The sequence below is a fragment of the Symphodus melops genome (assembly GCF_947650265.1).
Source record: "Symphodus melops genome assembly, chromosome: 16".
NCBI lineage: Eukaryota > Metazoa > Chordata > Actinopteri > Labriformes > Labridae > Symphodus > Symphodus melops.
Window position 1 is genome coordinate 13,708,928 of NC_136706.1, and position 24,740 is coordinate 13,733,667.

Consider the following 24,740-nt stretch of genomic DNA (forward strand, 5'->3'; position numbering starts at 1 on the left):
TAATCAGCTTGTTCTCTAATTGTAATATAAAAGAAAAATAGTGCAACATAAGGTAGCAGAGTTATTTCCTTTGTCCTTAAATCATTCAATGATCTACAATGTATATTTTAGATACTGTGGCTGAGGTGAGGCCACATAAGATGAGTCCCTGGCATTCAAAACGCTTCACTTCTACAAAAAGGCAATTACTGTGAATCTAAATGTTATTAAATATTTTTTATTCAAATGTAGTGCACAGGCAACATTTGAAGTAAGACAGAATGATGGTTTATTTGACTAAAATGAAAAAGAAATTAGACACAAGGCCTAACATAAGACATTTGATAACTGGACCATGTAAATGTGAGCTAAAAACAAAACAAAAAGACAACATTTTCTAGATCTAAAATAATAATAAATAAGGAGGTTAAAGTAAGGTAAATCAATGCTGAAGACACAGAACGAGAGTCGTCTATGATTCATGCGTCTCAAAATTATTCAGGTCACGCAGGTTATTTCAAATTTTGGCGCATGCTCTGAAACGCCCGCAGGCAACATTTACAATGTGATGTTGTGTTTATCATAGCTAACTGCTTCAGAAATTACCATCTTCATATGTGTGTGTGTGTGTGTGTGTGTGTGTGTGTGTGTGTAAGTGAGACTTGCATACCAAAAGAAAGCAAGTCAGTGTCAGTATGATGAACTGTTGCTAAGCAGTTGTGGTTGCTAGGAGGTGGAGGGGGGAGGGAAGACGGGTTGGCATTAAGTGATGAAATCTGAGGGTTTACCTCTGTGTGTGTGTGTGTATGTGTGTGTGTGTGGGAAGGGGGGTGGGAACACGTATGTTTGCTGGGATGTATAAGGTTTCTCTATTAATACTGCAGTGTTGGGACAAAGATACAATTCTACCACATTGAAGCTGCATTATAGGAGGGATTTCAAGTCCCGTTCACAATGATACACAAACATGAAAACGGCAAAATGAAATCTAAATTCATAATCAAAGCAACGACAGATGACAGGATCATTGAGACAAAGAGTTTCGATGATTCATCTTCTTGAAGTAAAATAAATGACTCATTTAAACACAGACCACAAAATACCGTCAAGATGCGACTGATTTTACAATGGAAGAATGAGTCATGTATTTTTGTCTTCTGTTGCAGATTTATCAAGCCAAGCTACAGAGTATCTAGCAGAGGAACGCACAGAGTGAAAGCAGCGCACTCCTCGGCTTTCCCCAGGACGATTACTGTGTTAAACACAGCGGGGGGGGGGGACGACCTCGCAGTGCTGGCTTCCCTCTGTGTGTCTCCATGTTTGAGCTAATTTTTTTTTTCTCCAATTCTAGACAAGCACCAGGCCTTTAGCTGCAGTTTTTAGTGCACATGTTATTTTTTTTTTCTAACTTATCAGCAGGTGCATCACTAAGCATACTGTGCATCCCTAGCAGGTATTGCTCCTGTCAGATCTGGTCTGATCCAGTCGGGTGAAGGAGATGGTGGGGGTGTTAGCGGGCCGAGAAACAGGCAGCCATTTGTACTCCAGGTCTTGTGATTGAGGATCCAAACACCAGTCGTAGTGCCTTAACAGGTACATACACGCTTCCTGGAGGTATAAAAAAAAAAAAAGAAGAAATGTTTTTTCTTGATATGTTGTAATTTCAGATTTTTGCAACACATACTCACACACTAGAACTAAAAGGGTGTATGTCAGTGATGACTTCGTAATATGGAAAAACAAAATGGTCTTCTAAGATAGATAGATAGATAGATAGATAGATAGATAGATAGATAGATAGATAGATAGATAGATAGATAGATAGATAGATAGATAGATAGATAGATAGATAGATAGATAGATAGATAGATAGATAGATAGATAGATAGATAGATAGATAGATAGATAGATAGATAGATAGATAGATAGATAGATAGATAGATAGATAGATAGATAGATAGATAGATAGATAGATAGATAGATAGATAGATAGATAGATAGATAGATAGATAGATAGATAGATAGATACTTTATTGATCCCGAGGGAAATTCACAAAATGCACTTGGCAGAGTGGGATGCAGAACAAGAGTCTAACTTGTTAAGCTACAGCCAGATTTGAAGATAGAAAAGCAATGCAACACCGTTTTAGCTGCCCTGTTGGGAAAAAAAAAAAAAAGGAAACATTAAGTCCATGTCGTGTGCGCAGAAAAGACTGAAATAATAAACAGTTCATAACTGTGCTCCTGTGCATAGAAAAGAGCTCAGTAAGAGCAATTCCCATTTTTCAAAATGTCATCAGTTAATATCACAATCCTCCTCGTTTCTTTTTAAGGTGCGCCATAAGACAGGAATAACATGATATTATGTTACATGAGTAACATGGCTTGTGATATCATATCCAACATTCTTCATTGGCTGACACTGTCGCCAGAGATCTGACCAATCATATCCACTAGTAGCAGGAACTTGCCCCGCCTCCCTCTACTTTCTGAATGGAGATTTTCCTGATAGAGGGGGAGGTGCAGGATGAATGAACACTATGTAGGAAGGGAGCAAAAAAAAAAAAAAAAAAAAAGGGAGGGAATGGAGGAAGGATGATGATGGTGGGGGTGGGAGGAAAGAAAAAAGGGGAAGGATGAAGCAAGCAGGCGATGAGTCACATCTCTGACCTAGATCCCTGTGGTCTACTTTTTACTCTGGTCACGCCCTCATGTGTTTGGTGGTATATGCTAGTGGTCAGTCTGTTAAGAGCAAATCAGACTCATTTTAAAGAGCCAGATGGCCTGGCAATACGAGGTCAGGTTAGACTGTCAACCTTTGCATTATTGGGACAAACTACTGTAAATCTAATATTAAATGTTATATTAAGGATATAACATTCTTGTGATGGCAGGATCAGTCGTTCGTGCTTCTTCTTTACACGGGGTGCGACTGCTGCCACTGACCCAGAGCTTTTCTACTGAGGGACAGGGAAACATTTGCTAGCAGAGGATCAGAGTTGACCTTATTGCTGTGGATGACATCATGTTTCTGAAATAATACAGACCACAGTGATTAGAAGACAGGTGACCAGCTGCGTCAGTGAAAGTGAAATTAAAAATTAATCCTGACTGCAGATGACCTCATCGCGAAAGCTCGGGGGAAACCTGGTGCTGACTCTTTTCTTTGCCCATGCTATATTTTGGATCCATGATAATTATTTTTTTTAGTTTGAATTATTTACAGAAGATTTTTACGTTTGCATATTGAAAATGTGATTTTCCATTGTGAACATTTTGTCTAATTTTGCACATTCCTAGTTTTTGACACTAAAGAGTCCTCTTTTGAAAATACTTATATTTGACATATTCTAATTTAATCATTTGTATTACCTCACTCGCTTCTGCACCTTTACTTTGATGTACTTAACTTATGTTTGTCTTATTTTGTTTATTTTACATAAACAAGAGTATGACCAGATTCTAATTTGCTGCATCCCCCTTGATGATCACATTTGCTGTTTTATTTGTTCAGGTTTTCATTTACCCTCAAAAAATATATTTAATACTGTTTGGCTTCTGTTATTTATGTCCTGTACCTTTTTTTTGTCATGACATATAACCTATACAAATCTGTTTGTTCAATGCTGATGCCCAAATCCAGGTGTGAAAAAGTTGTTCATCACTCCCAAGAAGACTCATGGCTGTACTAGCTCAAAAGGGTGCTTCTACTCAATACTGAGCAAAGGGTCTGAATACTTCCGAATATGTGATATTTCAGTTTTTCTTTTTTAATAAATTTGCAAAAATTTCTACATTTCTGTTTTTTTTTCTGTCAAGATGGGATGCAGAGTGTACATTAATGAGAAATAAAATGAACTTTTTTGATTTTAGCAAATGGCTGCAATGAAACAAAGAGTGAAAAGTGTAAAGGGCTCTGTATACTTTCCCACTGTAGATGTGAAAAGACCCGACATTTGACTGAATTATGGATTTTGACTCTGAGGGTGTTTTACATCACTTTAAGGTCACTTCTTCCGGGAAAGAATTCACTTCAAAAAAAGTTTAATTTGCAGCGTTATCAGATTATTAGCAATGATGACTTTTCATCTGCTGCAGAAGCGTTGTTGAGATCACAGTAACCAGCTTTTTTCTACTGCGTGGCTCATTATAAACCTCGGTAGGAACAGCAGTAGGCACATTAATGCCCCCTTTTCTCTGCTACCAGCCAGTTTGAAGTGCATGTCCTAGTGGAGTACATGTTTTAGTCTATTTGATTTGTGGAGGCTGGTTATCTCTGTGGTAGTCCTCTCTCTTACAGAAATTCCCCCTTTCCTCTGAATAATCAATTTTACAGGATTAATAAACTTTGCCATGTCTATAAGCATTGCCATGACATTGATAGTCACTTGCTTTGACTTATAGGTGAATGAAGAGGGGCTTTATTATTTCTGTAGTGCAATTCAAGTGGCTGTCATTACGGCCCATTCAAAAGACACAACGATTGTTTCCCAGCCTGCTTAATTTGTTTGTGATTTTGAGATTGAATGTACTTTACAGTAGCCCACTTAGCCGTTTTTTTTCATCACTTGAATTTGGTAAGAACAACTTCCCTATGTGCAATTGAAGACGGGAGTTGATTACTCCATTTGAAGAGCAATATAATAAAACCATTGTTCTGTCTCCATGACACTGGTTATGTTGAGTAATCTGGTTCTAAACACTGAGGCAGGATTGTCCTGCTAAACAATGAGGACGGCAGATCGTTTAAACGCTTTGGACATTTCACCTGAGCTCTAATAAATCAGGCATTAACAATGACTCATGGGAGTGTGTGTGTGTGGGGGGGTTCATTCATCTCTGTTCCATTTTTCTGACTTTGCTGAAACACCCACATCCATATTATGTTTCCATGCCTGTGCAGCTTTTTCTGTCAAGATCATACAGACAGCGTCTCTTTAAGTGTAAACACCAGCGTCGGTGAAATAACGCACTTCCAGAGTTGGTTAACAGTCTGACTCAACGGATGTGAACTGCTGAGATAAGCCTTTCATTGGCTGACAAGTGCAATCTGCTTGTATTTCCTTCCTCCCTGCTCCGTCTTCTCTGGTATTTTTTTCTGGCCAGGTTTATTGGGAAACAGCAACGATTAGCAGCTGACATGGCAGTGAATGAAGCCATGAAGTGATGGTTCACAAGGGCAACAACATACTGCTACGCAAAAGACCAAGCAGCTTTCATTAGTCACCTGGAAGTTGTGGGGTTATTTAAAGAAAATTCCTGAAAAGCACAGCCCCCCACTCAGTACATTCTTGTGTACCTGGATGATAATATATTACACCCCCCCAAACTTTTAATATTGAATTTTATCTTGTCAATATTGTAAACTTTGTTTGTGATAACAGAAAGCTTCAAAGACAGAGGGGCTTTGAGTGCAGTCAATCAAGTTCATTTAAATGGTTTGAACAACAAAATTATTTAAAACATTGGAGTTTTAAGGAGCTTACTCCCCCCCGGCCCCTCCTTCCTAGAATCAAAGGCCATGTTGCAGACACTGAAGCTTCAGTGTTTAGCTAACTCTGCATTAGGCTCGAAACCATTCTGCGTTTTAGTCATCCAAGTTTTACCACCTTTCTGGTCCTGGAGTTTAACAGATGACCAACATCTGTTGGTTTGCTATTTGCCTGGCAAACTAAGGGGCATCTAAAACCTAAAGCCATGTGAGAGTGCCTTTTAACCACCTTCCTTCTCTGGTCAAAACAAAAACAAAGTACTTTGGACCATAATCAAACTTAGAAGGAGGCTTTGTTGACAGAGAAGCACGGCACTTCAACATAGCACGTCTCGTTAATTTCTGACGATATAGTAAGAAAATGTTACGATTTAATTCAGTAAATATCTTCATTCCTGGCTGTCCAGAAGGGTTTTCTTGGAGAAATAAAAAAAAAAGGAGGTTACATTAGTTTCCATTTAAACCCTTTGAAATCCACTAGCTCATTGTGTTTGTTTTGAAGTTGGTGCTACCCCTCAACTCTCCGGTGTCAAGGCTCACACACACACACACACACACGCACGCGCACACGCACACACACACACACACACACACACACACACACACACACACACACAGCTGTTCTTGGAGGGAACGTCCTCCCATGGGAAATAAATCTCCCCCCTTCCTGTTGTACCACCTGTAACACACCTGTCTTTTTCGGGGCTCCCGACGGTCATGTTTGCACGTGTGAGTGTTTGTCTGCATGTCTCTCGAGTATATAGGAGACGGTAGTTATGGTGAGAGGTGCCGTGGGGACTGACAGGTGGTTCAAACAGAACAGTCTGTACCTGGGCTCTCCACGTGATCTCGTCCTCTATTAAACACACACGAACACACGGCCAAGCCTTTCATCATACCGGTGACGGTTCTTGATTTATTTATAATTCTTGTAAAATTCCTCAATATTAATATTAGTACATTGAAGGTCCTCTAAAAAAATATGATTAAAGGCTTTCCAAGAAGCTTATCCTCCTTAATTATTACCCCATTCTTGAATCACTGTTTTCAGTATTGTAACTCCAGTGTGCAGTCTCAAAGTCAGACATCTTTTTTGAGGTAATAGCTTTAAAATTGTTCTTAAAAAGCCAACCAGGCCTCATAAAATGTGGATTTTATCATAGTGTCAGAATTTGATTCGTAATATATACTAATGTGTGATTACATTACAAGGTCGAAGTCCTGTAAATATTTTATTTAGCTTTGTACTTCTCACACTTCCAGTATAAAGCCTGTGTTATTCTGAATCAGCGCTGTCCTTCATGAAGGAGACTAAACAGATTGGTAGAGGATTTTTCAGCAGCTCTTTGCTGAGGCCTGTAGACCCCCCTTCATACCCTGTGACACTGAAGCTGGAATGAAAAATGCAAAGCTGAAGCTGGAGAACCACACATTTTTCAGCATTATAACCCCTCCTTAAAGAGAGTGGAAAAAAAAAAAAAAAAGAAGCAAAAAAGCACCTTCCGTTTATTATTTCCCCTTTCTCAAAAATGTCACAATTTTACCAAGTTTTACCAATAGCAGCAGCATGGCACTGATTAATGTGTGCCACGTGTTTGTATCCATGTGTTTGTGAATGGCTGTGAAATGAGTAAAGAAATGGGAGTCACCTTCAGGAAGACATCTGTAAGTTTAGTTCCAATGCAGCCTCTTGGCCCGTTGCCAAAGGAACACAGCAAGTGCTCCTGACCTGCATTCCTGTACAAAGAGTATCATGGTTACACACAAACACAACATATTTGCAAAGAAATCACATGTGCTGACATCCTTATTCTGAAAGAGAAAAAGTAAACACTTGTTCATACATACATTAGCGGGTGGGAATTACCAGAGGACCCATGATATGACATGATATTATCACAATATTGCGTCATCATTCAATGTCAATGAGATTTTAAACAATTTGCGAAATGCTTAGAATTGTGATACAATATATTCTATCACATCCTCAGCCTATTCATCTCACTTCAGTTTTTTTTTTTAAATTTCTATCCAGAGGGAGTCAAGGCCACAGACTGAATAACACTGTGATAAAAGTAAAACCCTGTCAAAGGCTGCTAACAATCTGAACTGTAAGTATTTCAGTCTACATACAAACATGTATGGACGCCTGGACAATTGCAGGAATTTTTAACACTGCATCTTCAATTTTCAATTTTAATTGACACTTCAGGTTGCGCTGGCACAAATTAAGAACCCTCACAACAACTCTAATGTAAGTTGCTCAACACAGGTAGGTAGTATATACCACACATCTTAAATGATATTGTATAATGTACATTTTAAATTCTAATCTGTTTTTACATTGGATTTTTTTTTTGTACTTGGAGAGTTATTTTTATTCTAATTGTATCTTATGTATAACATGTGTAAAAAAGCTTTGCTGGAAATCTACAAAATTCCATCGTGTGCAGTGTCAAATTAAACCATTAAATATGAACAAATAAGAGGGCTAAAGCTAGTGTTGTTCTTCAATACTGATTTACATCCCAGTCATAGGGCTTTTTTCTTAGCATAACTCTGTTTGTGCTCCTCAAAAAAAAAAAAAAAAACTGTCAAAGAAGTCACTGTTATTCACGGAATGGTCATAAGATGGGACATCATAATGATGAAATGATGGTCAGATGTCTCTCAGCCTATGACGGGATCCAAATGGTGGTTCATATTTTAAATCAAAATGATGCAGATGTAAGCGGCTCCAATCTGTCACTGTGGGGAGCGTTGATGTCTTCAACACACAAAAAACAGAAAACAGCTTCTGCAAAATGTTCTACACACACACACACACACACACACACACACACACACACACACACACACACACACACACACACACACACACACACACACACACACACACACACACACACACACACACACACACACACACACACACACACATCTGATCTGGCTGGGAATGATAAACTTATGTTTTGACTCTGGCTAGCATGAATGTAAATGTACTTGAGCTTGTATAGCGCTTTTCTAGTCTTCCGACTACTCAAAGCGCTTTTACACCACAGAGCACACCTACCCATTCACACCCATTCACACTGATGGGCTGGATATGTGGCCCATCCAGTATCTATCCATTCAGGCCACATTCATACGCCCCAGACGCAGCAGGGGGAGCAATTTGGGGTTAAGTGTCTTGCCCAAGGACACATCCTGCTGGATCGAACCCTCAACCTTTTGATTGAGGGGCGACAACTCTACCAACTGAGCCAAATGGCTGCTAACTCACCCAAATGAATGACAGTAACCAAAACACAACACATCACTCCCATAAATTACAGGTAACATGGAGGTGAAATGCCGTTCTCCTCAAATCAGACAGACTAAAAGAAACAGGTACATAAATAACGCTAGATGGTTAAAAACAAGGCACGTGAAAAAGAAAAAACACAGACCTGTTAAGAAGCAGTAATACGTATGAGCAGATGATGCGTCTTTTGGACTCTCTGCCACATGTGTACCATAATACATTTCCAATGAAATGCCTTAAAAATATACCTTAAATAAAGAGCTGCTGATTCTCAGAAGTCTGATCATGCAGGCCATCTTTCCCCTCTCACCACTAATGTATCCTGTGTTCCTGAAACCTGAGCTCTGATTAAAGGCAAACAGGAAGCATTAGCTGTGTATACAGTCTGAGTCCAGTGTGTTGGAGGCTTTGTGTGTGTGTAGGACTTAAAGACGGAGAAAGAAGGGAGAATGTATCTCTTCTCTGCATCTTCTATCTAATGGTTTAATGTTCTATTAGGCCCCATCCTGCAGCAGTAAAACGTGTAGTGTGTAATGCAGTCCTGCATTACTGAGACACAGCGGAGTAAAATCGTACAGTCCAGTCCAAAGTTTGTTTAGACATGAAGAGTAAAAATGGAAATGAAATCTGCTAAAGTACATTCAGTGCGCCTCGTGTTTCCACCTTCATTCAAATTTAAATATTTTTTTTGCAAAATAAAAAATGCTCAAAATGAGTTTGGGATGGATTAATGATCTGCTCCTGATTGGTTAGACCAAAAACTAAACAAAAGATAAACTAAGGGAAAGGCAGTGTGATTGTAAGGCTCACTAACATGCATACAGTCAGTATGTAAGAGGATTTTGAAAGATTATAAATTTAAAGGATTTAAAAAAAAAAACTGCTGTGGTTTTATTTCAAATCTTTTGGATTTAAAGTAAACAGTGTTTTTAGATGTGGAACTAGCAACTTAATTCACTGCAGTAACTCAGATTTGTATCTGTGTTTGGAAGTGCTTCCGATTCGTTCATCTACAGCCGGAGACTGGGGAGGGAGGGGGGCAATGCTGTTAGCTTCCAACTGGAAAAACACACGCATACACAACACATACGGAAACACACACACACACACACAATGTGTTGAAAGTGTAGTTATCGTAGGTGGACTGGTTATGTAACAGCACTGCAGTCATTACTTTAAAGAGCCAGGTGGCACAGAGAGGAGCTAGGCAGCTATCAAGGCCGACAGGAAAATAATCTCCAGGTAGACTGACAGATGGAGGAGCAGAGAGAAGCAGGTAGGAAGATAAAGAAACAGACCGGAAGATAAGTGGACTGGTACAGCAAACAAACAAACAAAAAGATACCTCATTTATGTCTCCAGAGGGAGAGTCCATCTTTTCAGTTGCATTCAAAACATTGAATCTTCTACAACTTACCTTTCAACTTCAAGCTAATTGTTAAGAGATAGACGTTTCTTTAATTAAATTCAGGTATTTTTGTAGTTATTCATCATTCAGTTGGAGCAGATAATGATTAAATGCATCAAAGTGATGCAAATGGGATAACACCAGAGAAAGATTCTGTCACCATCTAATGTAACATAAAATCATGTTATCAATGTCAATATGTTGCAGATCATTCTTATTTTAAATTTGTATTTTTCTTTTCCAAATGTATTTTTTAAAAAGGTTTCAGTGCGCAAGTCTGAGTTTCCTCTCATAATCTCTTATCATATTATTTGTAATGTCTTTTTAAGCGGGTTTGATACATTTGACATCATATTTTCTCGAGAAAAAACCCCCATCATGACTCATATTCAACCCATCCTGCAGATCAGGAAGAAAACACACACACACACACACACATGCGCGCGCACACACACACACACACACACACACACACACACACACACACACACACACACACACACACACACACACACACACACACACACACACACACACACACACACACACACACACACACAGGGAATCCCCATTGGTAAAATAAATGAGTATGAGGTAGTCAGTTACCATGGCAGCAGCTATCTTTTTATCAATATCATTACATTTTTTAAACGACACCCATCCGTCAGTTAACATTGTTTTGGGACAAAGCAGATCACCATCTTTAATGGCTTAACGTGTAATTTGTCATTTTCATTCCAAAATAAGCAAAATAACTCGCATGACAGTTAAAAAGAAAACAATCTGGCATGCACATTAAATCCAACATCTTAGCTCCATCAGACACTGTATTTGTAAATACTGTAGGTCATCTCTTGACCTTGAACATGTGTTTTCTCTTTACCAAATCTCACATTATTATCATGATCATGACCAAGATAGAAAAAAAAAAAAAAACAGATTAAAAAGGAAATAATCCTGACTGTGAAATTGCCTCGACTGATGCGGATGTGTGCTTTATGTGCGTCTGTTAATTTGATTAATCTCCATTGAAAAGGTTTTCGTAATGAGGAATTATTTTTTTAACGGATTAAATAAAAAGAGACGATATACATTTTTGAGGATTCACACTTTTTTGTTCACACACATAAAGGATAGGATCTACTGTGACTTATTTTTGGTGTCCCATCCCTTTTCACAGGGCATTTTTCTCCCCCACCCTGCACACACACACACACACACACACACACACACACACACACACACACACACACACACACAGAGAGGGAATCCCTATTGGTAAAGACAGTGTCAGGTGACCAGTTTCCATAGCAGCAGCTTCTTACATTCATACATTCATAGACATTCAGACTCTCTGCTGTGTTGCCTGAATGAACAAGCATGAATGAGAATAAACAGGTGAATGGAGGAAATGCATGAATAGAAAAGCGTGAATTAGGCGAGAGTCAGATAAGGTCTCTCTTTCAGTAGACTAGCTAGCGAGCAGGAGATGCTAAGCTAACGTAGTCTTCAACTGTTTCTTTGTGCACCTTGTGTTTGTTTCCAAATCCAGATGTTGTATTTCTGTCAGACTGTTAGCTCTTAGATGCAACAGTGATCAAAATTGTGTACTCAGGCAGTGTTCATTTATCTGCATTGGTTACTATAGTAAGATTATGGGTGAATGTATATGGAGCAATAACAACTGGATTTTTCCACACAGATTTATTGAAAACAGATTTTCTACAATTGAAAAATTATTTGCTCTACTGTTCATGGAATGAATAACAATATAAACACACTTTACACATTGATTCTTTTTTTTTTTTTATTAAAAAAAAGCCGTATTCTGATTGGCAAAAGATTTGGCATGATGTAGGCAAACCTAAAGAGGACTTTCTCACCTGAGGCTTTACTAGTCTGTTACTCGTTTGTTTCAGAACATCAGGTATGTATGATTATACCACTGCAACTGACCACACTGAATCAGAAGCTTTGATCAACTATTACACCATTTTGTATTCAAATCCAAACAGAGAAAATGAAAGTATGACTTTGTTGAATCTATAGACACATGCGTGGAGAAAAGTTTGTTTCAAAGTAAGTGTTATTTAGTCTGAGAGGGAAATATCCTAATAAGTTAACCTAACATATTTCATTATAGGGTTTTGTGTTAATGTTTAGTTTTTGTAAATGTTCCCTAATTTTCCTGAACAACAAGTGTGTCAATGCACTAGAAACTTCCGCTCTTTTTCTACGTCTTCAAATAAAGAGATAAACCAAATCACATGAGTAGAGGTTACCGAAATAGGCGTTTCTATTATTACTGCACTAAGAGACGAACAAATCAAAGTTTCTTACCGTCCGGTCCATCTCTCTGGGAGGAAGCTGTCTGGCTCGTGAAAGACCTCAGGGTCTCGGTGGACGGAGTGGCTCACATAGACGACACCGTGATTCTTTGGGACATGAAACCCTGCGAGGGTGGCGTCCTACGCACAGAAAGTGAAGGGCATGGAACATTAAGGGCTTATTCTAAATCAAGTGACATGAAACACTAGGCTGACAACAGTTTTCTGGTCTGTAAAACAGTGGAACATGTTAACCATGATCATTGTTGTTCTTCACTTTTTCTGAAACTTTCCAACCACCCTGTGTTTTCCTAATACACCAAAGACAAATTCCTTGTATATGTATGCCAATGTTATTGGCCAAAAAAAAAAAAAAAAGATTCTGATTCTGAAAGAGACCAGTGTGAAATATTAGTGAGTGAGTAAAAATATCTCTTAGGTTCTTCTTACTACATTATATATCAAAGCTTTGGAAAACAGGAAGTGTCACCATGACTGTTTCTTCACCCTGTGGAAAGAACACAGCTTTCACTTGGGTCTTAGTTCTTACCTAATTTTCAAACGTGATTCAATGGTAAGGTCCTGCTTCAAACTAACTACAAAAGTAGTTTTATCCTGGACCGCCATGATAAATAATGAGATGGTAAGACAGCGTTGATGCAGCTTCAACAACATGCCATAAGTAGCCCTTTGAACCAAAGGGAATGAGTGACCTCTTTCACTCAAATGTTTGCCTCTAAGTAAAATTGCATTTCCATTTCCAACCAAATATCCGGAGCTGGTATTAAGCTCTGTTGAAAGAAGCAACCTTGGGGCAAAAAAAGACCACATTCTCGATTGTTGCCCTTTAAATTCATCTTTTCACCCCATCCATTAGTAGCTGCACTAATGGAACATAACAGTGCATGATCACTGTTTCTCTTTCCTCTTCCTTCTTACTCATTTTTCTCTCTCTGCTGGAGTGGAAAATCTTTTACAAATCTCCTCTTTCTTCCTCGCTCTGTTTTCAGAAACAGATGCCCTTGTTGAGTTCTCTCTCTCTCTCTCTCTCTCTCTCTCTCTCTCTCTCGCACTCTCGCACTCTTGCGTTCTACCTCTCACACAAAAACACACTCAAACGGTTCCATATCTTAGTTCCACCTGAATGGAGCTTAGACTTTTTCCACCTGATTGTGAATACTAATACCGTCTATCTTTATTATACAAGTTCCTGCACACATAAACATCTCATTAACTTGTTTCTATACAGGTCCAGGACTTCCCCCTGGCTGATGTTTTTTCATGATCTTAAAAAGTGGAAAAAGCAACTTTGACTCTTGTTGGATTCATTTTCAATGATGTGCCTCATTGTATCTCAGTGACTCAGTCATTTAAATCCCTGTTTATATCGTCGTCACTGAAGCCAGGTTTATGATCATCTGTTGTAGATGTGTCTTTACATGTCCTCGCCTCAGTCACTGTGTTTGTGCCAAAATAGAAACCTGCATCGGTGTTTACCTGCACAGTATCCTGATTTCTATTTCAGTGCTTTAAGCGAAATATTCACACTGCTGATGATGCTACTCAGGAGCAAAAGTATGTTTCCCAGTGCCATGTGGCTGCAGGATCAAACCCCAACGTGCCTCGGAGAGAGAGACGACCGCTTTGACCATTGAGCCGTGGCCTCCCACAGGCTTCTGGAAATAGTGTGCAATGTGTACATGGTAAGTACATTTGACGTATTCAATGTTGGATGACATCTTTAAAGGAATGAGACCTCTGAATTATACACGTGTTGCTCTGCATGTTTAATATTTTCACAGTCAGAATACTTCATTCACATTTCAGAGTAAGCGCCCTTGGATGTAAGCTTCAGGACTTTTAAATTCAAATGACCAGATCAAATCCTCTTCTCTTTCATGTTATCCTACTTTGTATTTAGGCATTCAGAAAACACAAGGCATCTTATTGCGGAGTTCTATCTTCACTAAAATTGTCTCAAACCCACATATCACCAGCCTGTGTCCCACTGAGGCCGCGAATCATTGTGAACTGTTGCGCTTCCTAGAAGTGACAAATGACTTTCCACTCGGCCTCAGTGTCACATCACTCCCCACGCTCACATCCTTCCGGAGGGGAAGCGGAGCCAATCAATCACAGAGATGGATCAATGCCTCTGATTGGGTTGTTGCATAAGGCTGTGTGATGAGGCCTCAATGATGAACGACAGTCGGAGCGAGACGAGGCGGAGCGACTGTAAGCTACCAGCCAATCGAGAGACATTGCTTCGAGACAAGAAGGATTTCTATTGGCCAACGGTGCTGATGTCAAAGCAGAAAGCAATCATTATAAAGAATAAAAATCGATGTTGTGACAAATACAGTCAGTTTACAGAATAGAAGATGTTGTAATGGATACAGATTTAACCAAAGACAGAGGTCATAGACTAGTATTTAACGATGGCTCATAGATAACACGTCACAAGTTCATAAAGTATGCTGCATGGGACAGCTGGAAGAGGTGAAAACGTTCCAGCAACACTTGAAGTATGGAGATCAACTTCCTGAACATATTAGATTGGACTTGTGGCCTTCAACAGGGTCGTCGAAAACACACATCCGGATCCAACAATGACAGTCAGAGGTCTGTTTAAACTGGCACACATTGTTAGCCATCAATGTGATACTGCTACAAAGTAACTGCAGTTAGTGCCTCACATTGTAGACGATATCTGAAAAATGTATTAAATATCTAAAAAAAAAAAAAAGTCACTAGCAGCTTAAAGCTTTGGATAACCTGAGTAGTCTTAAGGTTTGACATTTTCATTTAAGTGCGGACTTTATATGATAACCTGGTGTTCATGTTTCTTGTCCAACACACAGGATTCTTTGTACTGGGCACAACAAGATATGACATCACAGTGGAAGATACTTTCTGTTAAAGTAATATGTCGCCATCTAGAGGAGAGAAGTTCAACACACAACAGACATAAAATAAAATAAAGGCATGTGTCATTTTCTGAAGACAACAAGAATATAAAAGGAAATACACAGTACAATCAAAGCTATGGCAAATCCTTACGAGGGGACAGAGAGTGTGAGACATGCTAAACAGAGGCTATTGTCTCAGAGAGAGGAAGTATCCCTACATTTAGAAACGTACAAATCCGACTTGTAAGCCTTTAAAAAACATTAATAAGGACAGCTGGTAGCTAATTCTACTTTTGCACAGTTTTTTTTTATATTCTTATCAACACTTACAACCATGTGCTTTAAATGGTTAGCATACTAGCTTTAATACACATCCTTAAAGTGACACTCAATCTCTCACTTCTGAAAACAAGATGAGAAATATTGGACACCATTAATGACTGCATGAAAAAAATCGATCTGTCGCAAAGAAGTCCTCACATGAACAGCCTTACCTGATCAGCTAGTCTGCGTCCACCAATGAAAGGAGGCCAAAGTCTCTGAACCTCCAGCAGAACTCTGTGCAGGGAATCAGGCTCTTCCAGGGCTTGCTGGCGCATCTTCCAATGAACATTGAGAAAAATATTTTTTTCATGTTTCAAATGACACAGAAAACACTTTGCATAGAATCTCATCACACAGAGTTGTTTCTACGGAGGCCTCATTATACTAAAAAAAACAATCACTCAGATTAACTTTCATTTAACCTCTAGTAGTAGAATACCATCTTCAAGGTTTATGCATTGATCTAAAGCCCCGTTTCCACCGAGCGGTTCGGTTCGTCTCGGGACAGCACGCATTCTGCAGCGTGTCCATAGACTAATCCCAGGAAAGATCCCCGCCGTGTTTAAATACACAGCCCATTGTTTACGTCTGTTTATTTCTCCTCGCGGCACACAGCCTTCACTGCAATAAAGCTTGATTGAGTTTTGTCATAACGAATCACAAGTCAGTGACAGAGGAGGTGAACTGCTGGATGTCTTCTAGCGTTGGTTTTGTTTGTGTCCCGTTTTTCTCCTTTGTTGAATTTATTAGTTAGCAATTAGCTGCTATCATGTGATGCTATTATGTAGCTGACGCTGCAATCGGTATCCGGCTTACACGCCGCCTACCAAATAGGGCACAGGTGGCTGAGGAAACACAAGCGGGATCAGACTTTACCGAACCAAACCGTACCAAACTGTACTGAGCCGTACCGGACCGCTGTGTGGAAACAGGGCTTAAGAGTACAGTGCGTTACTACAGCTGAAAACATGAGATAAACTGACAAGTCTCAAGATGACCTTCAACAAGGCTAGACATTTTAAGGTAAGCAATGTAATGTATGTTTCAACTAGGTTTAAGAGCATGCATTGATTTTCAACCTTCCGAATACTATTTAATCAAACAATTTAATCTTCAAGCTATCTCATTTTATTTTCTGCACCTTAAAGAAATGTATTTTGATGGTTATACCTGTTTGTTTCCACTGAGAGCGAGTGTAAAGGACGTGAGCAGCGAGGCCAGAGCTTTGGGGATCAGAGCTGAGATGAACAGCAGGAGATGCTGGGAGGCGGAGCTTGAGTCAGGCAGCGGCAAAGAAGCAAGAGAGCCCACAAAACTAGAGAGAAGAGAGAGATGTAGCGAGGCAGAGAGGAGACATCACGAGTCAGATTAAGATTTCGCTCTTAACAGCTAACCACAAATCCATAGATTAATTATAATAAAGCAATAATCCCATAACCAGAGAGCTCCAGCCTCTTCCAGGCTTTTATTTACGGCACACAGGAAAGTGCTACATGCAGACATTCACAAATACCTTTTTCACACATTTCACATATTTCTAAACCTCCCAACTCACCCAAAGAAGAGAAGAGAACCCATCATTCAGTCAATGTGCCAACCGTCTATTAAGCAATTTTCAATTTGTTTCAATTAGCTTTTTAATTAAAGAGATTGAAGGAGTTTAGGTCAATAGGTCACATTTAAAGAAGACAGTGTGCGAAGGTGCAGAGGGATTGATGGCCTTACCCACGTTTCTCATTTTCCAGTTTGTCTTTGATGATGTCCATCAGTTTGTCTCGAGCATCAAGAGCGGTGGAGAACCCTGACGACCACAGAGGAACCTTCACGTTCACCGGGGCAGAGATCAGCCCTGCAGGGGAAGAGGAGGAGGCATTCACCAAACATGCAAAGAAGGAACAACACAAAAGCAACTATCTTTCGAACTCCAGTAAGAAGGGGAAGTGGGAGATTTTGCAATGCTGTTTGAACTAAGCTGACCTGCTCGACGCGCCTCAAAGAGAGATACAGATTCCTTCAGTTCAAACAGATGTACTTACATGAACCCTTTTAAAAGCTTTTTTTTTTTACTTACAATCACAAAAAGTTGGCAGCTAAGGAGGTTTCGAAGTCAGTAGAAATTAGCATGATTTGTCTGCATTCACAAAGCTGGGTCTCCCTACCATGCCAGTGTTGGGTGCAGAGTTGTGCGATTTCCTGGTAGAGTTCAGGCTGCTCTTCTGCTCGTACGTTCAGAAAAAGTCCCAACACCAACTCTGTCCCCAGACGCTTAAAGGCAGAGTACGCACACACTGGCTGCCCACTACACACACACACAAACACACAGACACACACAATGAAATCCGTAAACAATTGCATAATTAAACTTTTATCTGTAACTCATAATAAACTGTATGTAACTGTGGTTACAAAAAAATCTGAAAACTGGAAATACATTTTTACTAAAAGAGGAAATGAAATCCAAAATAAAAAAGGTGAAAATAGTAGCCTTAAAGGAAATTCTCATCATTTCTTCTGCATTGTTGCCTCGAAGCAAATCTTTCATTTTTTTTTTTTTTTGTGGCTGCTATGTATTTTTTTCTTCTTTTTGTATACACTCACATTGAAGTACACCCTACTCCCCATCTCTGTCTTTTTGTCCCTGCTGTCAGAGATTATTCAAATATCTTAAATGTTCAAGATTCACAGCGCAATTCTTATACAAAAAAACATTTGCTGACAAAGTGTAAGGTGCTTTGAGTCCTTGAGGTTTGTGTGAAGTGTTACCTGTTAGAAAGATCCTTCAGACAGCGGTCACTTACACTGTAGAGAGGGGACAAAAAAAAAAAAAAAAAAAAGACACACGTCAGTTCTGAACAGGATGACATAAAAAAAACGGATCTTAACATGTTTGATGCGTTCAGATAGAGAAGATTGACACTCAGCTGGAAAGTATCTGCACATGTACGCACGTCACTTCTAACACTCTGGAAATTGACAATGCTTGTTATAGTCCACTCTGCTGGTGACAGCCAGAGAGACTTCTAGAATGAAACAGGGCTGTGAATCTCTGGGCGTGTCACGATTCGATTCAGAATCGATTTGCGATCATAAAGGATTCTGGATTCATTGATCCATGGATTCAAAATACGTGTTTGAATTGGTACATACTGCTGGATCTACTCAAGTCATCTGTGGGAAACAGCATTCTACTGATTTAAAGAGCAGGGAGTGACCGATTAGGCCACCTGCAAAAAAAAAAAAAAAAGCAAAAGAATAAAAACAATTAATTAAAATCAATTTTTGAGAATTATGAATTGATTTTGAATCTTAGTAGAGAAGAATCTCAAATTTTTACATGTATTGAGTTTTCCACCACCTCTAGTATTATTCATTGATGCTGCCGATAAGTTGGTCTCTAATTAACATTTATAACAATCATGTTCAATTATCAATTATTTGGATCACCATATTGCACATTACACATTTATTTTAGAGATTCTCAGGTCAATATAATATACCGAATATCCGCTTTTGCTAAAATAATCTTCAGTATAACAAACTAAAGCCTTACATCTCTATTGGATCACTTTTCTGTTATAAAGTATCAATTAATGAATGAACTCCTTAAACTTTGAATTTAAATAGGAGGCACTAAACACGCAGCTATAGAAAGATCATGTGACTCTCCAGGTTATAAACACGCAATAAATGCTTCAGTCAAAGCCATCTGGAAAAGTTCAACTTAAAAATCAAACAAAACGAATGAGATGATTAGAAATGATTAGAACACCGTTTCTTTACCTACCTACTGATGTAATCACTGGATGATTCCAAACAGCTTCCAGTGAACAGGTTTGTGAGAGACAGACGGAGTAGACATGCCTCCTCCCCTGAAACAAACGGGTTACTCAGACTAATAATTGTCCGTACTTGTAGAATCACAATTAATCAAAGCCTCCCATTCAGCATCTTGCCTTCATAAGTGTATGGTTTGCTTTATTTATATCTTCGGTGTATTTGTGTGAACATATTTTTTTCGTTTGTTTCTTCACCAACACACTCGGGATGTGATCATTGTGTGCAGAACAGTAAGTGTACAAAGGACAGCACTGTTCTCTGACGAGCAGAAACTCGAGACGCTTGTATCTTTTTACACCTCTGGTTGCCCGGCACATTTTTCTGATCTGGTTGGATAGTTTTACGAAACCAAAGCTACGTATCAGTTGAGGAAGCACGCGATGGTGGACTTAAATGACCTGTGATGATGATGATGATGATGATGATTGCAGAGAAGAGCTCGAGGGACTGCACGTCTTTGTGTGCCATTACAGCCATATTCAAAAAAGACACATCCTCTCAGACTATTCAGAACTATTCAGACGTCGTGGTCATGTTAGCCGCCTTTTTTGTGCGCATTATTCAAAAGTGCTTGAGCCAAAACCTTATATGATCTCTGTCCCAAACCCTTCATGCAAATCAAAGGGAGATTTAGCAAAGCAAGTGTTTAAGAGATAATTTAATAATATGTCAAATTATATCTTCTCTTCCCCTAGTTGTTGTGACATCCCCTCACAATGAAGACAGAGTTGATGTTGTACTACTTTCACTTTAAATAAAAAGCCAGATTACAAAATGACGCAATGCAGAAGCTCACAAGTTCTGGGAAAGAACAAGGTCAATACTGCTTGCACCAAACAAACATGTTTCTAACAGATTAATCTGCCAATTAATTATCTAACTCATCTCTTTTGGTCAGGAAAGTTGCAAATATTGTGAAAAGAGTCTGAAACCGAAACAATAGCAAAAACTTAGTTTGCTATTATAGAAGAATCAGACTCTTAGGAATGGGTCATGAACTTGAACACTTTCACACTGCAGGTCAAACCTACCCAATCACAACCATTCACACACTGATGGCAGAGGCTGCCATGTAAAGTTAGCATCAGTACAAACTAATTCCATTCATTCAGCAACTTGGGGTTAAGTGTGTTTCCCAAGGACACATCGGACATGTGGTTGCAGGAACTGTGGCAGCTGTGGCTCAGTTGATAGTCGGTCATCTCTAAACCTGAAGGTCGATCCTCAGCTCCTGCAGCCATAAGACACTTAACCCCAAGTAGCTCCCTCTGCTTTGTTGCTGGTGTATGAATGTGAATTGGATTGGTAAATTGGATTAGTTACTTCTGATGTCCACTTTACATGGCAGCCTCTTTCATTGGTGTGTGATGCAACGCGCCGTGTTAATGCCTACTATCCGCGGACTGGAGAACATTCTGACCTATAGGCTAAGTGGCAGGACAAAGCCAAGCATGCACAAACATACTGTAAACACATGGTCTCTCACGGACAAATAGACGCACACACAGATCCCCTTCCTGCATACACCCGCAATCTTGTCCAGGTCGCTACTTCTCTGTGTGCCTTTGAATTGCGCCACGGGGACAAATAAAGTTTTTTTGAATTGAATGGGTGTGAATGGGTTGGTGTGTGCGTTTGTGGGTGTTTACCATTAGTGGTGACAATAGTGTCACCATACATGTTGGTCATCAAGTCCGTTGGATCCTTCAGAAACAAGTTTGACTTCTCTGAAACACAAGATGGTAAATAGACACATATATGGTATAGTGGGAATACATGTGAGCATACTAGTGTGCTTGTTGATTCCACCTGCCAGTATGTGTGGTCAAACAAACAAAGCACTATCGCAGTGTGAGGGAAAAGATACCGAGGATGATCTCCGTTCAGTGCTGTCAGCAGTGTACAGTTTCAAGGTAACAGAAAACAAGAATATATTCATGCTAAGAAGTTCTCTTTCCAATCTACAGCAGGATTGGTTTTGTATAAACTCTACGGTGTTTCCCCTCATTCAGTTACTACAAATTAAAGGATCAATAAAGCACTTTTTAACTAAAACTCATCTTTAGGTTTTCACTGTTATCAGAAATTACCAATATTTCAACAACTTAAATATTTTACTTTTTGCCTTATTTTTGGAGAGCTTAGAGAACTTTACTGAAGTATAAATATGTACTTCTATTTCCTCTTAAATTCCCATTCTGTTGTTATATGTTACAACCTATGGTAACATTACAGTCGGGGTTAATGCAGTTATCCTGTGGTACCATAAGTGTTAATACACAAGCAAACTAACGTAACAAATGATTAACGACTAATGGCAATCCATCTTACAACCCTCCTCCTCTATGCAGCAACATCACGAGTCTCTCCCATGACAGATCAGACTAATCCTAGGGATGATTTTACTCCATGCACGGAAACGTTTCTCTTTGTTCCCTTCTGACTCATTGTCTGGAGGCAGAGAGGAAAGATCACTTTGAGCTCACGGGATTTTAAATAGAGACATATCCTTTTAAAAAGGCCAAATCTTTGCTGTGATAAATAAGTCATATAATTATCAAATGAACTCATCCCTAACGCAGGGTTAACAATTTATATTTCACCTTACAAATACAAATGGTCTTGCGACTTCTTCTAGTTTGAAACAAAAACTATTCCTTCCTAAATAAGATTGTGGTGCTCACGTGGCGTGCGCATTCATAAACAAACGCTCGCGCACGTACCTACATAACACACCTGGCTACAGTAAAGTAGCCTTCACATAAAACATACCACACAGCAGCTCTCTCATCCCCTGCACTGAGCAGATGAAGGCTGTCGGTCTGTTAAGGAGACGGCACTGAAACACTCTGCTGTGGTGTTTCTCGATCCTCTGCCGGCAGAAGCTGACCGGGTCCCGGTAAAACTCCAGCGACTTGTCCCCGAGCACCGACACACCTGCATTTCCTGGTAGTTTAGACATTCAGGGTCGACGTGGAATACGGAGTTCTTCTTTTTGTTTTAAGTTAAAGGGTTGAATCACTTGATGTTACCGACGCAGCGCTCACAATACAGTGACTATAAACTTTAAAAGACTAGATCCTGGCTCCGCATAAATCCTTTGTTAATCATTCTAATCCATGTGGCACAACATAAACTATCAGTGTATCAAATTGCTGCTATCTCGTTGGCACTGGCACTGTTTTCTCTGAGGTTACTGAAACTATCCAGCTGCCGGCTAGAGACGCGTTCAGGTGCGATCTGTAATTCAGGGCTCCCTTTACTAATGCAGTTGTTAACGGTTAACACCTGCGTTCCCTGCGGCTCGCCGGCCTAGTCTTAAAGCCTAACGATACACCTGCAGCAAGTAAAGCAAAGTTTTCGTATTTTCTCTCTTTCTTCTTCCCATATTTAATTGTAATTAATGTCACATTGTCTATCTTAAGATTTCTTTTCAGTTCTTTAAATAAACAAAGAGTTAACACAAGTTAAGATGGAGAAGTTGAATTGCTGCGAGGGTTAAACATTTAAAGGTTCTTTGTAGGTTATTCAAAGATTATGAGGTAAACTATCTAAATTAGATGTACTGCAATTAAATGCATTGTTTAATATACAATTCATTTATTTAAAAGACTCGATTCAGATTGTGTCATAAGGGGTGAGATTGTTTGGTTTCATGGGCTGTCCGGTTGTTTGATTAAATGATGGGTTGGTAATTTTTTCTAAATAGACTTTTAGGTTTTGGTTGAAATTGACTAAGTTAGACTTGTTTGATTCAAAGCAAGGCGTCACAAGGGAGAGTGTTTCTGAGCAACATCCTTCATGCAGCTCCTCTCGCCATTTCCTCTCTGCAGCATTCCTTGTTGTTGTGACCTCCAGCAGCTGAAGGATGCTTACACTCTGTGGAACCTCTCCTGCTAATCCCACCAAGCAGCACATCGGAGATCACTGCAACATCCCAGAGAGCTGCTGCAGAGAGTTGAAGATGTCCTTCATCCCCTCTACCTGGCAAATGATGGCACTTCCTTGTATTAGATTACTGCAGAAGTATCATCATTTCTATTATTCCTGTTTTGTGATAACATCTCTTGAAGGCAGGAGCATTATCTGTCTATGCTTAATAGCAACTAAAATATAACATTTAGTCAAGGAATACACTTATATTTGAGATTATTTTATTTTGCCTGAGTAGTTTTACACAACCTTTAGCATCTATAGCATTTAAAAGCATCAAATGATAGTAAAACATGTTCATACATTTAGTCTGAGTAACTGATTGTATATATTTAAAGTGTTTTAAGATTTGAAGATTCTAGATGACTTTAGCATTTTTTTCTGGCTATAAAATTAACTATTCAAAGAGTGTATGTTTCCCTGTCAATGATAAGGGGAATCAGATTAAGGATACAGACTTGCCATTCTGCAAATCAAAGTCAGGCTTCAAGTATCTGAAATAATATCACCCCTTCCTTTTCTGGTCTGTGCCATTTCGCTCTCTCTCTCTCTCTCTGTCTCTCTCTCTCTGTCTCTCTCTCTCTCTTTAGCTGGAAAAATCAACTGTGTCAAAATGAATGTGCTGCCTAGATTTTTGTATTTGTTTCAAAGTCTTCCAGTTTTCCTGCCAAAGTCCTTCTTTTGCTCATTAGATAAGATACTTTTAGGTTTTATATGAGGGGATAAATTACCCAGACTATACGTAAAATGTTGCTTGAAAGACCAAGGCACGGAGGTGGATTGGCATTTACAAATTTTAGGATCTACCTATTGGTCAGCGAACATACAAAAAGTACTCACCACACTGTAAACAGACATCACTTCCAGCGCTGATTACAGCAAAACTCCCAGTCTACTTATCACATTTTTCCTCCTGTCCAGTGATTAGTTCATCACCATGGATCTGGATACAATATAGGTAAGCATATCTGTCTGACCTTTCTATATTAAGTCCCATATATAACAATCATCTTTTTCCAGCCGCCAAAACGGAAAGTACACAATTTAAATACTTTCTAAGAGGATCAACAAACCTCTGTGGTTTATATTGACAGACTTGTGACTCTCCCCACATAGATGTGCAGAAATGTAGAACACAAATGCCTTCATCAACATAAACAACCCCCCCCCCCTTACCTTACCTTACCTTATTTCTATATTCTTTTAATATATTATTTATTTTATTTTA

At 39.2% G+C, this 24,740-nt stretch overlaps 1 protein-coding gene across 1 annotated transcript; it reads right to left on the bottom strand.

Moving 5' to 3' along the window:
• Window positions 1–201: 201 nt before the first annotated feature.
• Window positions 202–22,809, bottom strand: LOC306837480 (putative cytochrome P450 120). The gene is made up of 11 exons (XM_079365180.1): window positions 22,352–22,809; window positions 21,229–21,306; window positions 19,527–19,611; window positions 18,506–18,541; window positions 17,902–18,041; window positions 17,468–17,591; window positions 16,913–17,057; window positions 15,913–16,017; window positions 12,523–12,650; window positions 7,120–7,207; window positions 202–1,587 (listed from the first exon to the last, which is right to left on the bottom strand). The coding sequence occupies exons 1-11, from the start codon at window positions 22,539–22,541 to the stop codon at window positions 1,426–1,428; spliced, it is 1,281 nt and encodes a 426-aa protein (XP_079221306.1). The 5' UTR covers window positions 22,542–22,809; the 3' UTR covers window positions 202–1,425.
• Window positions 22,810–24,740: the final 1,931 nt, after the last annotated feature.